Here is a 12997-nt window from a genome sequence, read left to right on the forward strand (position 1 = left end):
GATGATCTTTAAGGTCCCTTCCAACCCAAGCCCTTCTATGATTCTAAAACAGGTGGACTAGAATCACTGTCCCCGTGTTTAAGGATAGTTTTTGAGAGATACTGAAGACAGGATGCTGCCTGATGAGAACCATGTATGGTACAGATTTCGCTGTAATTAAAAAGAAAATGAGCAATGCTTTAATTGAGATCTGAAGATTAAAAGTTAAAAGCTCAGTATCCTCTATTACTTATTGTCAGATAGGAATTACGTTGCATATGTGTAACAAATCATTGCATTTTAAAAATGGAACCATAAAAAAGCTGCTGTAATTTAAAAGCAGCCAATTTACTAGGAGTACAGTTTGCAGCTCTGTCACTTGCTAATCAGTCTGTTAAACATAATAGCCATTCTTGTCTGGAGGCAGTTAATCATGTTGTGAATGCACTTATCAGCACATATTAGAAATACAATACAAGACTTTCCGACAGAGGAATGGATGCAATTACTGCAATCAGTATACATTTAGCTACTGTCTTATCATACCATGTTTTTCTTTCCATTTCTTTTTTTTTTTTTTTTCTTTTAAGTAGACCAGCAGTGACAGATTTTCTCTTAGAACAATATAAAGGACACACTTGAAAGTGCTGTTAAACTCAACAGAGATGCTGAAATGCAACCTGTCGATCTAAATGAGAGATGGCTGCTGGCTGGTTGAACCCTTCCTGGACCAGCAGTGTTGGAAGCTGCTGTCTCTGAGTGTTGTGGTGATGGTTTTCAAGGCCTTTGAGTATTTTTATTGATGGGCTGGGAACGTGTCTGTGGAGGCATGCCTTAGGTGGTGGGGAGCTGAAGTCACTGCATTTGAATTAGACTAAAGGAGCTCAGCATATGGATGAACTCTTTTTTTTTTTTTTTTCCTTTTTTCCCCCCTGTGCTTCTCTACATCTAAATCAATAGCAATGAGAGATCTCAAAGTTTTTGAAAGGGGATATTGAAAAAGCATGAAAGCTAATTGCTTCCAGCATGACTACCCACCAGCAATGGGTGTAAATACAGCTGTCTCAAAGAATGCCAGGACTCGACAAAATCTGAGGATTTCAGCTAAACAATTTTCCAGGGCTGAGCATATTCTTGTACGGGGAGGAAGGGAGTTGGGAGGGGGGCAGGAGGAGGGAAGGGATTATGAAATCCTGAAAAGATTCAGAAAAGAGAGGACTAGAAGGAGGATGATTTTTGCAGATTCTGCTTTACATTAACCCTTAATGGTGGGGATATTTTACGTAGCTTAGCGTGATACGCAGTGCTTGCAGGAACCTGCCTTCTTTTTCTAGAAATCCTTTTATCTGACTCTTTGTTCTTCATGACTTTGCTTAGGTAACATTTTTAATTGTAGCAAGGAAGATGAAAAAGCAAAACAATTCCCAAATTGTGTGACTATTACAGTGGGTAATCAGGGAGCCGATATAACATCATATCCACCCCATCAGTATTTTTGTTACTGTTCTGTTTGGGTCGTATGTTGCTCGGACTCCCCGAGGAGATGTGGGAAGTCCTCGGTGCAATGTCGTTAGCGGTCGTTCTTCCCAATGGTGCAGGCGTCTGCTCTGCCTCGCACTGGCGAGCAGCTCAACCACTCAGCCCCACTCCGTCCGCAGGTTGTTAAAGCCTTCGTTGCTGAGAAAATTCATCGAAATGAAGTCCCGGGGGGACGTTTTCTCCTACCAACGGGGGAGTGGGGAAGGCAGGATGGAACACCACTTCTCCCCTTTCCATTTCTAATTATTCCTTTTCAGAGCCTAAATGAATTAACCTCACTTATTACTCACTTGTGCCTGAACTCATTTATTTATGGTATGACCTTAGCTCTGAGCGATGTCCCAGCAGCCCCCCAGTGCATCCCATTAGCTGTCACTACATTTGAATTCATCATGTGTTGGGAAATCATTGTCTTGCAAGTGTGACAAAGTAGTGATTATCCTTTGAAAAGGTGACCTCGAGACATTACGTGGTGACTGTTGTGTTGACCTTACTTTCATGCCATTAAAAAGTAATTGTGGAATGATTTTTAAAAAGAGAAATTTTAAACCCACCCCTGTGCTTTTTGTTATTTGGATTCATTTTTAGGACGAAAATTGGCTTTTAATGGAGCGACTTACATTATAACTGCTTGTTTCTCTCTTGCTTTTAGTTTTGTTGCAAAGATCAGGACTTTAAGCTGATCTCAACTAGCAAAGGATGGAGGTACAGAGAATTACTGTAGATGGCTCTTTCTGTTCACAGACTGAATGCAGACCCTGATACCCCCTGTGTTTGCTCAGCTGGATGAATTAATCTTGTTTATTAATTAAAACATGGGAAACCAATGGTTTTATGCCAGCTTCACGTTTTTGCTGTCTGTTCAGTGGGTATCAACAGTGCGAGGAAAAGCTTAACTCTTTTTTAAAACATAATTATCAGCCTATAAAACAAAACAATTTTATGCGCACCATGTGTGTCTTGGGGAAGTGGGGAGAGAGGAGGTCCCGTTTGCGTTAATGGGCTACACTGATCCCTGCCTTAACTTCTCTGAGGATGTTGTCATGGTCATTTATTTCTTAGCAGAAGTGTGATTAGCTGCACGACACCCTGCACATTATCTCTCCATTTAAGAGTACCTTAGATTCAAAGGAAGGTAGGTCTAATTCATTAGATGCTTAATCTTGTTTAAATCTGAAGAGAATGTAGGAGGAATGAAATAATTCTTGCCCATGTTCCTATTTTGATTTGTTCTTTAATTATTTCACGCAGGTGGTATTACAGTAGCATCTACAGCAGACTCATGAGTTCTGTGCACCCTTAGCAAGCTTTAGAAAGAAAAAACCCTGACTTTTTTCATTTCTCGTTGTCCTTGCTAGCTGCTTGGCGTTCTGTTATTTACTCCTTTACACTGTCTGCCCATTAAGCAAAGGATTAAGTTCAAAAGGTGTTGAATTACGCTTTTTAAATCCTCAAGAGGAGAGCACCATTTGTCGCTGTTTTCGTGTATCCTCCAGCACATCAGGTATATTGGTGTGACAGTCTGCAGCTTGTCTCTAGTTTCCTTTCATTCATAAATTCAGCGGGTGGGGGTCTGCATCTTTAGATCCCCTCTGGTTGATTTTTCTCCCCAAGGAGATCCAGCTGTCAGCCTCAGTTGTAATTCCGAAATCAAAACAGCAACTGGATTGCTAGTAACTTTCTCCTAGGTCTAGTCATGTTTCTCTTTCCTGATGCACTTGGTGTATACAAAAGAGTCTGGTCACTTAATGCTAATGTCAGGCTTATAAAAATCATACAGTGTTTAAAATGCCAGGGAAACATGTTGTTGGAAATGTGGTTTGAGCCGTTAGGATACATCCAGGTCATTTGCCCAAGCTTTTATCTTTGTCTAGGAAGACGACGAAGCTGTGTACGTATGTGTAATATAAAATTCAAGAGCCTTACATAATTGTATGAGTTCAGGAGCTGTCACGTAGAGTCATTCTTCCAGAGACTCACACTAAATTTGGAAGAGTATACAGGTAAATTAAACTGTTGCACATCTTCCATTTCATAGTTAGCTGGGGAAGAACGAGACTCTGAATGCAGTATCTTCAGCTACGCTGAGCTGGTAGCCAATAACCAAGCGTAGGGATAGTGGAGGAGCTGCATTGAAGAGTGGCCTTTTCCTTCTGCTTAATTACCTGCAGGAAACTAATTTCTTTGGCTATTATGTGGTGGCATTATAGACAGACCCCGAGTCTGTCCCATTGCATTGCAGTGTGTCACCAAGGATTTCCAGCAGCTAACTTTTTGGGTATATTCCTTGTCTCCACCATCAAGTCTCTGGGTGCCCCTGACCATCCACTCTGTTTTCTTTGAGGTCAAATGAAATGTTTGCTGCATTGACTTTACATGCAGCTTGGCTGAAGATACCCATGCCTTGGGTTACTCAGCTGCAGCACAGGCCACGGTAAAAAAGTGCCTCCCAGAGTTGTATTCTTGCTCTTTTAAAGGTCTTTTGAGAGTCTGTGGAGGGAGGGTCTTTGTATGTGTGTCCCTGCATTGCAAAGAAGTTCTTATATCACTGAATTTATTATCTTGAATTTTTAGTCATTGGTTCTTTAAAAATCCACCTCTATTTTATAATATATTTCAGCTGCTTGCACAGCAGTGTTGAAAATACACCATGTGATTATGGTATGTAAATATGTAAGACTTTCTGAACAGTTAAAGAAAAATTATAAGCACCATTTGGGCTGTTGATATTTATTAACTGGTTAGGATTCAGCATAAATCTTTCATCATAAAATCATTTGTTATTTTTTAAACAACAACAGCTCCCTCTGTATTTGCATCCAACATCAGCTAAACCCTGGCCCCAATTTCTTACTGGATGTGTTTGTTATATTCCCCAGCAAGATGCTTTCTCCTGGCAGAGAATCTTTATTTTAAGAAATACACAGCACAGCAATAAAGAGGTTCTAAATAGTAGTCGGAAAAATATTCCAGTGCAATCAAAGTGCTTTTTTAAACCCCAAAATATTACATGCTGTTTCAAAAGGGGAGAGTCATGGCAAAGGAACAAATGGAGTCCTAGTGTCCAGCAATACATATTACCCATGGAGCGCACCAATTACACCCGTACTGAATTTGGTCCTGAAAGTCCTGTTTTGTTAAAGGCTAACTAAAACAGTACCTAAGGACTCTTTTACTGGAAGAATTTCTGTACACTGTCACAAGGGTGGAAGCAAATAAAAATAATTGAAGCAATTGTCTCAGTTGTCTCCAGGGTTGTCATGATGATGTTGATAAAATCAAATAAAGTGGAAGTTATTGCAAGTTGTTAGTGAGCAGCACAGTTGTGAATTGGCAGTGGAAGAAGCTGAAGAGCTTAAAAGGTTTGCTCATTATCTAGATTTATTGTTTTCAGTTGTGGGAAAATGTAGGCTAAGCAAAATAACATGAATAATATCTGGTCTTGGTGGTGTGTTTTGAACAAAAATATTTTCTTCTTGTTTTTATGGCTTTTACTGGATTATTAAAAAGTGCTGTGTCAATCCATACATTATTAACAGATTTAGCAGCTTGGTTTTATCCTCTGTAGCCATTTACATTGCCCATACATCTGTGAAGAGCATGAATTTTTATGGCAGTGAAAGAAAAACAAGATCAGGCACCAAGAAATGTTTTGAAAAATCCTGTGGTTGGTATAACATAAACTGGACAACAGAGCAAGTTCTCTGTTAGGCAACAGAGCAAATTATAAATTGTGATTTTGAAATGCATCACGAGAGGAAACCAACCAAACTTTTTCCATCCCTGCAGATTTACTTGCAACCTGCCATCCATCCTGTCTTTGTTCAACGTTTGGGACTTCTGCCTTGCACTTCTGTGCTGTGGCGTGGAAGAAGAGTGAGCAGGGCTTTTTTCAAGTGTTTGTGCCTGCCTTGCACCCCCAACTGTCCAGTTTCCCTCAGCAAAACAAAAACCTCTGGGGGCTATGCAGTAAGAGGCAGTGGCCCTGTGTCACCTGAACGTTTTCACATCGATGCAAAAGCTTGCAGAAATACTCAGGACACACAGGTAGTTTGCCCTGGCTTCCAGGGTTGTTCATCTACACTGCAACACTCAACAGGGATACCTGCGCTTATTTATGGGGGGCTCCAGCCAGGCCCATCTCCGGTGCTCCTCAGGATGAGGCCCTTTCTCACCAAACTACCCTGAGAGAACGGTGTGAGCAGGCTGCTTCCAAGCTCGTATACAGCTTTTTGTCCTTACAGCCCAATGAAAATGATATATGCTGGGAGAAAAGGGGTTAGGCAAGCAGGTTTTAACATCCATTGTCATCATCAAGTCAAACTTTGTATGTAACAGAAGGTGTAGCCGTTTCACCTCAGTAAGTTGTTCTCAAGTAGGATGTGTGCTTAAGAATGTTGTAGCTGCGTGAAGATATCGTGGCGTTAAAGGTGTTAGCTGCTGCCAGTTCCTGCTACCCAGTGCCGCGTTCAGGAAAGCGGCACTCAGCAAAGTGTAAGGGCTGACACTATGCAAATCTTCGTAATTCAGAAACTGGATGCTGCTCTGTTAGTAGGTATTTGCTCTCGTTTCCTTAATCTTGGGCTGCTGGGATCTTAATTTCCTTAGGGGGAGAAGGTCAGGACCTTTAATCTGGATCTCTTCCCCAAGAGGTCCTGGCCGCCTGATGCTTCATTTGACTTTGGCAGGAAATTAGGGTCTTGAGCATTTCCAGTCAGTCATTGAAAAGCCTCCTCTTGTAAGTGTTTGCTCTTCAGTAAACCGTACTTAGGAAATTAATCCTCTCGAGATCAAAGGAGTGAGACCTGTATTACTGAAATATTTTATAAACTAATGTACCTTGCTTATATAATCCTGTTCTCATTGAATTTGGTGACAATTTGTCAGCGAGAGTAAGAGTTGACCATTATTAACCTTGAAAGGATTCTCAAGCAACACGATACCAGACATTTTATTATTTGCAATTACCTAGTGCCTGCTCCATTTTTTTTTTTTGAGTTTTGTTTACCCTGCTGTGGGCCTCATAAACAGATTGCCATTTACCGAAAACATTATTTTATGAATGAATGAAACTCGTGATTTCCTGTAATAGCCAACTGCACTAATAGAAGGGTCTGACTTTTATCAACGAAATTGTTGCTGAACCAGCAGTGGGAGCCAGCAAACCCTCCGTGCGCCAGTGGCACACCCAGCTGAATGCACGGCAGAGCCCTGCACCGTCATCCTTCACTGAGGCGTTCTGCATATGTCAGTCTCTCTATCAAATACATAGGGCAGGCTCTTCAGTTTGGTTAGCAATGTAAACCTTTCTGAATAGCTAATAATAGGCATTTGTTTATTTAAGGTAACTACTAACTATTTAGGCTGTCACTGCCATCATAACATCAATCACTGTGTATCATTCCAGTACTTAATTCAATAATGCCATGTTTTGCTTAGACAAAAATTAGGAATAAATTAAATTCAGTGATATTTCAATGCCAGGCGATTTTGTAGTACTTACTAAAACCTCTAACATGAGAGCTATGGTGGACCTTCACGGTAATCTATTATTTTGTGAAAAAAAGCCTATGCAGTTCCATATAAATACTTAATAAGGTAATAAACGTAGAGAAACAAAATCTGATATTGGATTTTTTTTTAGATTCAGATTTAAAGTGTGTATATATATATATTTCCTACTGTTTGCATACACTAGCAGATTCAGGAAGAAAATCAATCAGAATATATGTAACAAGGTAACATGATAGATAGCCCTCCAACAACCGCGTGAATCTTTACAAAGCATCCGAATGCAGTAATGCAAGAGTTCTCTAAGGTGTTTGGGAGCACTTGAAACCCAAGCCTTGTTTTTGTAGTGGTTTGTGCAGCCTCTTGATTTGTTCCACTGGGAGAGTTTTCTTAACTGAGGAGAGGCTCTGCCTCTGGGTGGAGTGCTCACTCTTTTATGGCTTAACATACATCCAGAAGGAATACTTCAGGTTCAACGTGGCGAGCCGAGCGGGGCAGTTGGGCTCTGCACGCCTGCAGCTGCCCGCCTGGATCTGTCCCTTGCAGGACAGTGCTGGGACTTTGCAACATTTTCCTGTCCTGATTAACTCTTAGCCTGGAGTTGGTTGGAACTAGAGCTGGCTTTATTTGGCCTGGCTTTACCATTCTGGGCTAAAAATCTGCTCTCCTCTGTTCCAGGTTGGGATCACAACCATGCTTATTAACTGCTGGGTACAGAATGAAGACTGTGTATGTTACAAAGCTTGACTGGGCTGTTGGGGACCTGGTTTGAACGCATTGGGTGTATATGAGGCTAGACAACAGGAAATTGTGCAGAAATCTCAAGGTTTTGGGGGTTCTTCTAACACCTAGCAGAGGCAGTATTGTGGAAGTACACAAGTAGGATTATAAATTGCAATTTGAAGAAGAGGGCCTACTTACTGGAGTTGGCGAGAGGAAATAAATCCAAGCCCATGGTTTCTTTTTCTCCTCTCACCAGAAAGAAAAATGTGTAATGAATGTCTCATGTCTGAAACACTGGGCTGGATTCATCAAAGGGAGTTAGTAATTACCAAATTGAGAGAATCATGAAGCGCTTTTCTAAATTTGAAAGGCTCATCAAGAATAGATCAGGAGCAGGCAAAATTAATAGTTATGAACTCATTTCCATAGAAATGGACTTATTAGCAAGCATGCCAGCTGCCTAAAATTATAAGGTCTTTTCCTTGCGCTTGCAGGAAATAATCTTTTTTTATAAAAGTAATTTTGACTTTTTATTTTTTATTGCTCTTCTAAACTAGGGTTTGGCAAAATCCTTCTAAACCAGGAAAAGACTTCACTGGACAATAGAAATATTTAACTAAAAAGAGAAGAACGATGTGAAAAGGAGAAGTGATTTATAGTCCTTGGATTCCATCAGACTCTTCCCAATAGTGCAAACTTATTTAAGAGAAAAATGGGATAAGTCTCAAGAAAAAGCTGAAAAATCTTTATAGGATGAAGTTTGGTTTAGCGGGATTTAATGGCTGATAACAGCATGAGTTACAGTCGTCATCTTCTCTGCTAGTGGATTTTCCAGCTGGTAGCGTTTTGTCTTCACCAGGCAGTTGCAGATCAACAGTGACTACAAAGACCAACGTATTGGCCACCAGCTGCAAATCAGACTAAAAGCTGAAGATTTGCCATGGCAGGGTGGAACGCCGCCTTTTAAGAAGTGTTATAGTGTAGTGCTGCATAGCCAGGAGAGAAATTTAGATAGAGGTGTTGCAATGTGGATTTATCAGCTAATGGTGCTGACATAAGTAAATGCTAACCTTTAAGGTCTTGATTATGGTTTAATTTATCTCTGGTTTTACTTTAGCAACCTCCATCAATTTCGGTGGAAAAAGGCCGTGGTCTCCCACACGGTATTATAGAGGATAGTTAATAAATTGCAAGAGTTATGGATATAGTACTGATCTTCCCGTTAGGAAAGAAGCTCCCGTAGGATGAGAGATGCAGCAGCCAGTAGGAAGGCACTAGTCTGAGCAAGAAAGAAATTCACTTTTCAGGTTTTACCATGGGTTCGTTACAGTTGTAACATGGGAAGAGACTCAGAACAACGAGGCTGGATTAGTCCGTGGGGGACTCTGTGTCCCAGATACTGTAACACTTGGCACTGCTTGAAGGCTGAATCTTTGTCCGAAAGAGGAAAAAAGGGAGACCATAATTTTACAGAAAATTCATTGACCTGCTGTTCCGAAGGTAACTGGAAGACTGCTGGTGAATAAAGGAGTCCAGAAAGTTGAATGTTGGTTTGCTAAAGCTATGCACTCAGAAACTCTGAAAGTGAAAGATGATTAGATAGTACGTCCACTTCCTTCAGCAAAAGTTCAAATGAAACGAAGTGGATCCTTTAATCAATATTAATATGTCATGCTACATGATTTGCTTCTGAGACAAAGCAGAAAACATTTGACAAATCATGTTGTTTTTCCAGGTGATGATAAGGATTCTCTCTGAGACCAGGACCTAGGAGGTCCTGGGTCCTGGAAGAACTGGGAAGTCAGCTTTGCTTTAGTTCGTTCGTTAATATTAGTTAGATCTGAGGAAGATTTATGTATGTGAGTTGCTGCTCTTTTCTAGATGCACAGAGACTCATTTCTAATCCAGCAGTGTATAACCATGTCTCCCTTTAAATGAAACTTATGTCTTTTATAGCTACACAGCCGTGCTAAGGATGCAGTGAAGGTCTTTGCATATTTACAGGCACAAGAGTCATTTCACTCCCTGGCAATTACTTCAGCTTGCTATGTAGGCAAGACACACACATGCTCTTCTTGGGGAGATCTGAATCCCAGTCTGTGCTAAAAATATAAAATCACTATTATAGTTACTTTTTGGATATGTAAGGAGGAAAACAGGAAAGGAATAATTGAAGGCATGATGGACTGAGCTCGAAGAAGTGTCAATCAGGGGTACATGCAGAGTGGATTTATCAGTGCAGACTAACCTGACATATTATTTAAGTGGTGAATCTAAAGCAAACCCCTCCATCAGTGGTTTTGTTCTGAATTTGAAACTACTTGTGGGTGTTTTTGTGAGTGGCAACTATTGACTTGAACAGATTGAACCTAAATTGCAGATCTAAACATACGTTGACAGGCCCAATATCTAGATCCATAGTTAGTGTAGAGCTCATCTCTAAATTTTATTTGTGTTGTGAGCAAATTAATTTTATGTAATTTAGATAAAACAAACTGCCAGAAGTGATATGCGGAAAACTATGAAGTTGAGTACTCCATCGTGGTGCCCACAATGGTTATGTTTTTAACAGAAATGGTTTAATTACATCCCTAGTATTGTGTAATAATACTTGTCTTAAAAGATTTTTGCTGATTATCTGGTTGGCCACCCAAAAGATGCCGTAATAGCTTCTAGTTTTGCCTGGAGGTGGGTATTATCTTCTGTCAGCATGGAAAATATTTATCCTCCAGGCATTGAAGCATATGTTTGTGTTGTTTGTTGTCAGAAAGAAAACATGAAAATCAATAATTCCTGTTCAGATTTTTTTCCTTTACAATGTGCCTTCAAAAACATATGGCAAAAACAGATTCTGCCTCTGTGCAGTTGGGAAGAGGAAAAGGATGTTTTAAGTCTCTGTTCTTTGTAGCAGCAGGCTAAAACTTTCTATGAACACAGCTCTTGGAGTCACTACTTTAGGGTAAGGGCACACAAATAATGTACCGTGGGGCAGGACAGAGGGTGGATCGTTACTGAGGGGTGCCTGCATGCACAGGACGCCTCCCTGGATCGGGAGCAAGCTGTCTCATGCTTGGAGTAAGAGCCCATTCAAGTCATTACAGAATGGCCTAACATGCCACAAGTTCAGATTTTAACCTATTTTATGAGCACGTACCCTGAACCTTCAGTAATGTTGATAACGTCAATTGTCTCTTCAACGGCACGTGGTTCAGGAGTTGGGTCTGCAGTCAGGTTAGCTGCCTTTCCATCCCGCCTCCGTGTTTTGCGAGCTGTGTCAGGTCTCCACACTGCAGGTGTCTGTCTGGGAAACTGGAACTTGTAGGCTGCTTTGTAAAGTACCTTAGCTTTTGTGGAAGTAAAGCACTGGATGAGTAAAGGTCGTTTTTCTAAATAGGTCCCTGCTGTGGATATGCTGAGTGCTGTTGGTTAAATCTTGGTGCCTGTTTTCTTCTCTGTAACATGAAGATAAGATCTGTCTTTCTAACCTGAGGATTAATTATTAATATTACATAGTGTTGGACCAGAGGAGAGTGCTAAGTGGTGGTGTTAACAAAAGAAGCAGAAGTAATTTTTAAACACAGTTCTGAATGCTGTGCATTTACATCCATTTCTTTACCTTTAAACTTTTATTTCCACATGAGAAATATATAATGATTGCCATATAATTAAGTCTGTACCATGGATGAGAAGAATGTTTTCATGAATTGAAAATAAGGATAATCTACCCCCCATTTTTTGTATAATTATGTATAATTTCTGCAAATCCATTTTTTCATTGAGATGAAGGCAAGTTCGGGTTTGAAAGACTTCCCTCCCTGCCCCCCAAGAGCTCATTTCTGATACAGCATGAGGAATGGTCAAATATTCTGTTGTTTCGGAGCATCAGTATTTGCAGCAACAAAATTATTATAATGTTATATTAAATAATTTAGCAACATCTGTGCAATTCAGTTCTCAGGATTTGGGGCTTATTATGTAAGTTCATTGTGATTACAGAGAAAGAATGCCTGAGTTTAATGGGAAAAATGCCTCCATTTCAGGAAACTAAAAGATACAGTGTGACCTTATCTATAAAGTATAGCTGTTGCCCAGTGTGTAGTTTGATTTAGGTTTCTGTCACTGTCTTCAAGTCTGCATGTTGAATTAAATGGTAAATCTTCTGGTGAATAAAAAAAGAGAAATCAAAATATATTTTGTTATTAACATCCTACTGATGTTGTGGGCAATTTTGGTTTTTTTTTTTCCAGAGCAAACATGTCCTCCTACGAGATCCTGCAGATGGACTTTGAGATCGACAACACCAGCAGCCTGGCAGGGGCCCAGCAAATTACCTGGCAGGTGGAATACCCTCGAGATGACTCCGTGAGCGAACTGGTGGTCTCCGAGATCTTCGTCAGCCGAACAATGTTTGTGGGAATCGTTCCTCTTGCGATGGTAAGAACTTGCTGCTGCTTCTTTTTGCTAAATGTTTCCGTTGATTCTCGTTAGTATTCAAGGGAATGTGAGCCATTTTATTATATGCTACTTCCTATGCACCTGCTGCAAGTGATTTAAATGCAAAAAATACATTTCAATAATATTTTATTTACCTGATATGCCATAATAGCTCCTTGGAAACCATTTGGGTCTTCTGTGAAAATCCTTTACCGTTCGTGGATTATTGGCCCGGTACATGGTAATAGCTCCTTTGGAGCCATTGTCTTCTGGTGTATTAATGTGACTGCCATGCATGTGCTCTAAGGGTAAATGTTGCAATTAGTTGGGACATTTTCAATGAAATAAATTAGCATGCATGTGTGGGAAACTTCATTGCTAAACCAAACAACTGGAGTGTATTCTGCTTTGCTTTTCCCCAAAGAGCCACACAGTCTAGTGAGCTGCAAAGTGTCAATTTAATAAAAGGTCCATTTTGAGTTACAGAGAAAGGACAAAATACTTTCTGAAGAGGTAGGTGTCGGCCATATTTTCCAGGCAGGGTTTGAGGTGTACATGTGTAGAAAGCTCAAAGCTGATGGTTTATTTAAAAAATGCAGATATCTCCTAAAATCAAACACACCTTTTCTAGGAGGGACCTTTGGTCTACATTTGGGCCTGGTGGACTTTTTAGTACTAGAGCTTTAAGCTTACACATGACCAGTGATTTCAGGGGGATATTCTGGTGTAAAACTAAAGAAACAGAGAGCCTGGATGTTGCACCAGTTCCCTCAGAAACACTCTGGTAATTTTTGTTTACTTCTCACAAATA

At 40.3% G+C, this 12997-nt stretch overlaps 1 protein-coding gene across 2 annotated transcripts in view; it reads left to right on the forward strand.

Annotated features, from left to right (window-relative positions):
* Positions 1 to 12997, forward strand: part of TMEM132B (transmembrane protein 132B) — a 257005-nt gene that overhangs the window by 164694 nt on the left and 79314 nt on the right. For both annotated transcript variants that reach the window (XM_087754474.1, XM_087754475.1), the window contains one exon: positions 12000 to 12186. In XM_087754474.1, the coding sequence (XP_087610600.1) occupies positions 12000 to 12186 (187 nt within the window). The remainder of the gene's footprint in view (positions 1 to 11999; positions 12187 to 12997) is intronic.

The sequence above is a fragment of the Nipponia nippon genome, unplaced genomic scaffold (assembly GCF_047370975.1).
Source record: "Nipponia nippon isolate SJK-2023a ecotype South Korea unplaced genomic scaffold, ASM4737097v1 scaffold_18, whole genome shotgun sequence".
In the NCBI taxonomy this organism is placed as follows: domain Eukaryota; kingdom Metazoa; phylum Chordata; class Aves; order Pelecaniformes; family Threskiornithidae; genus Nipponia; species Nipponia nippon.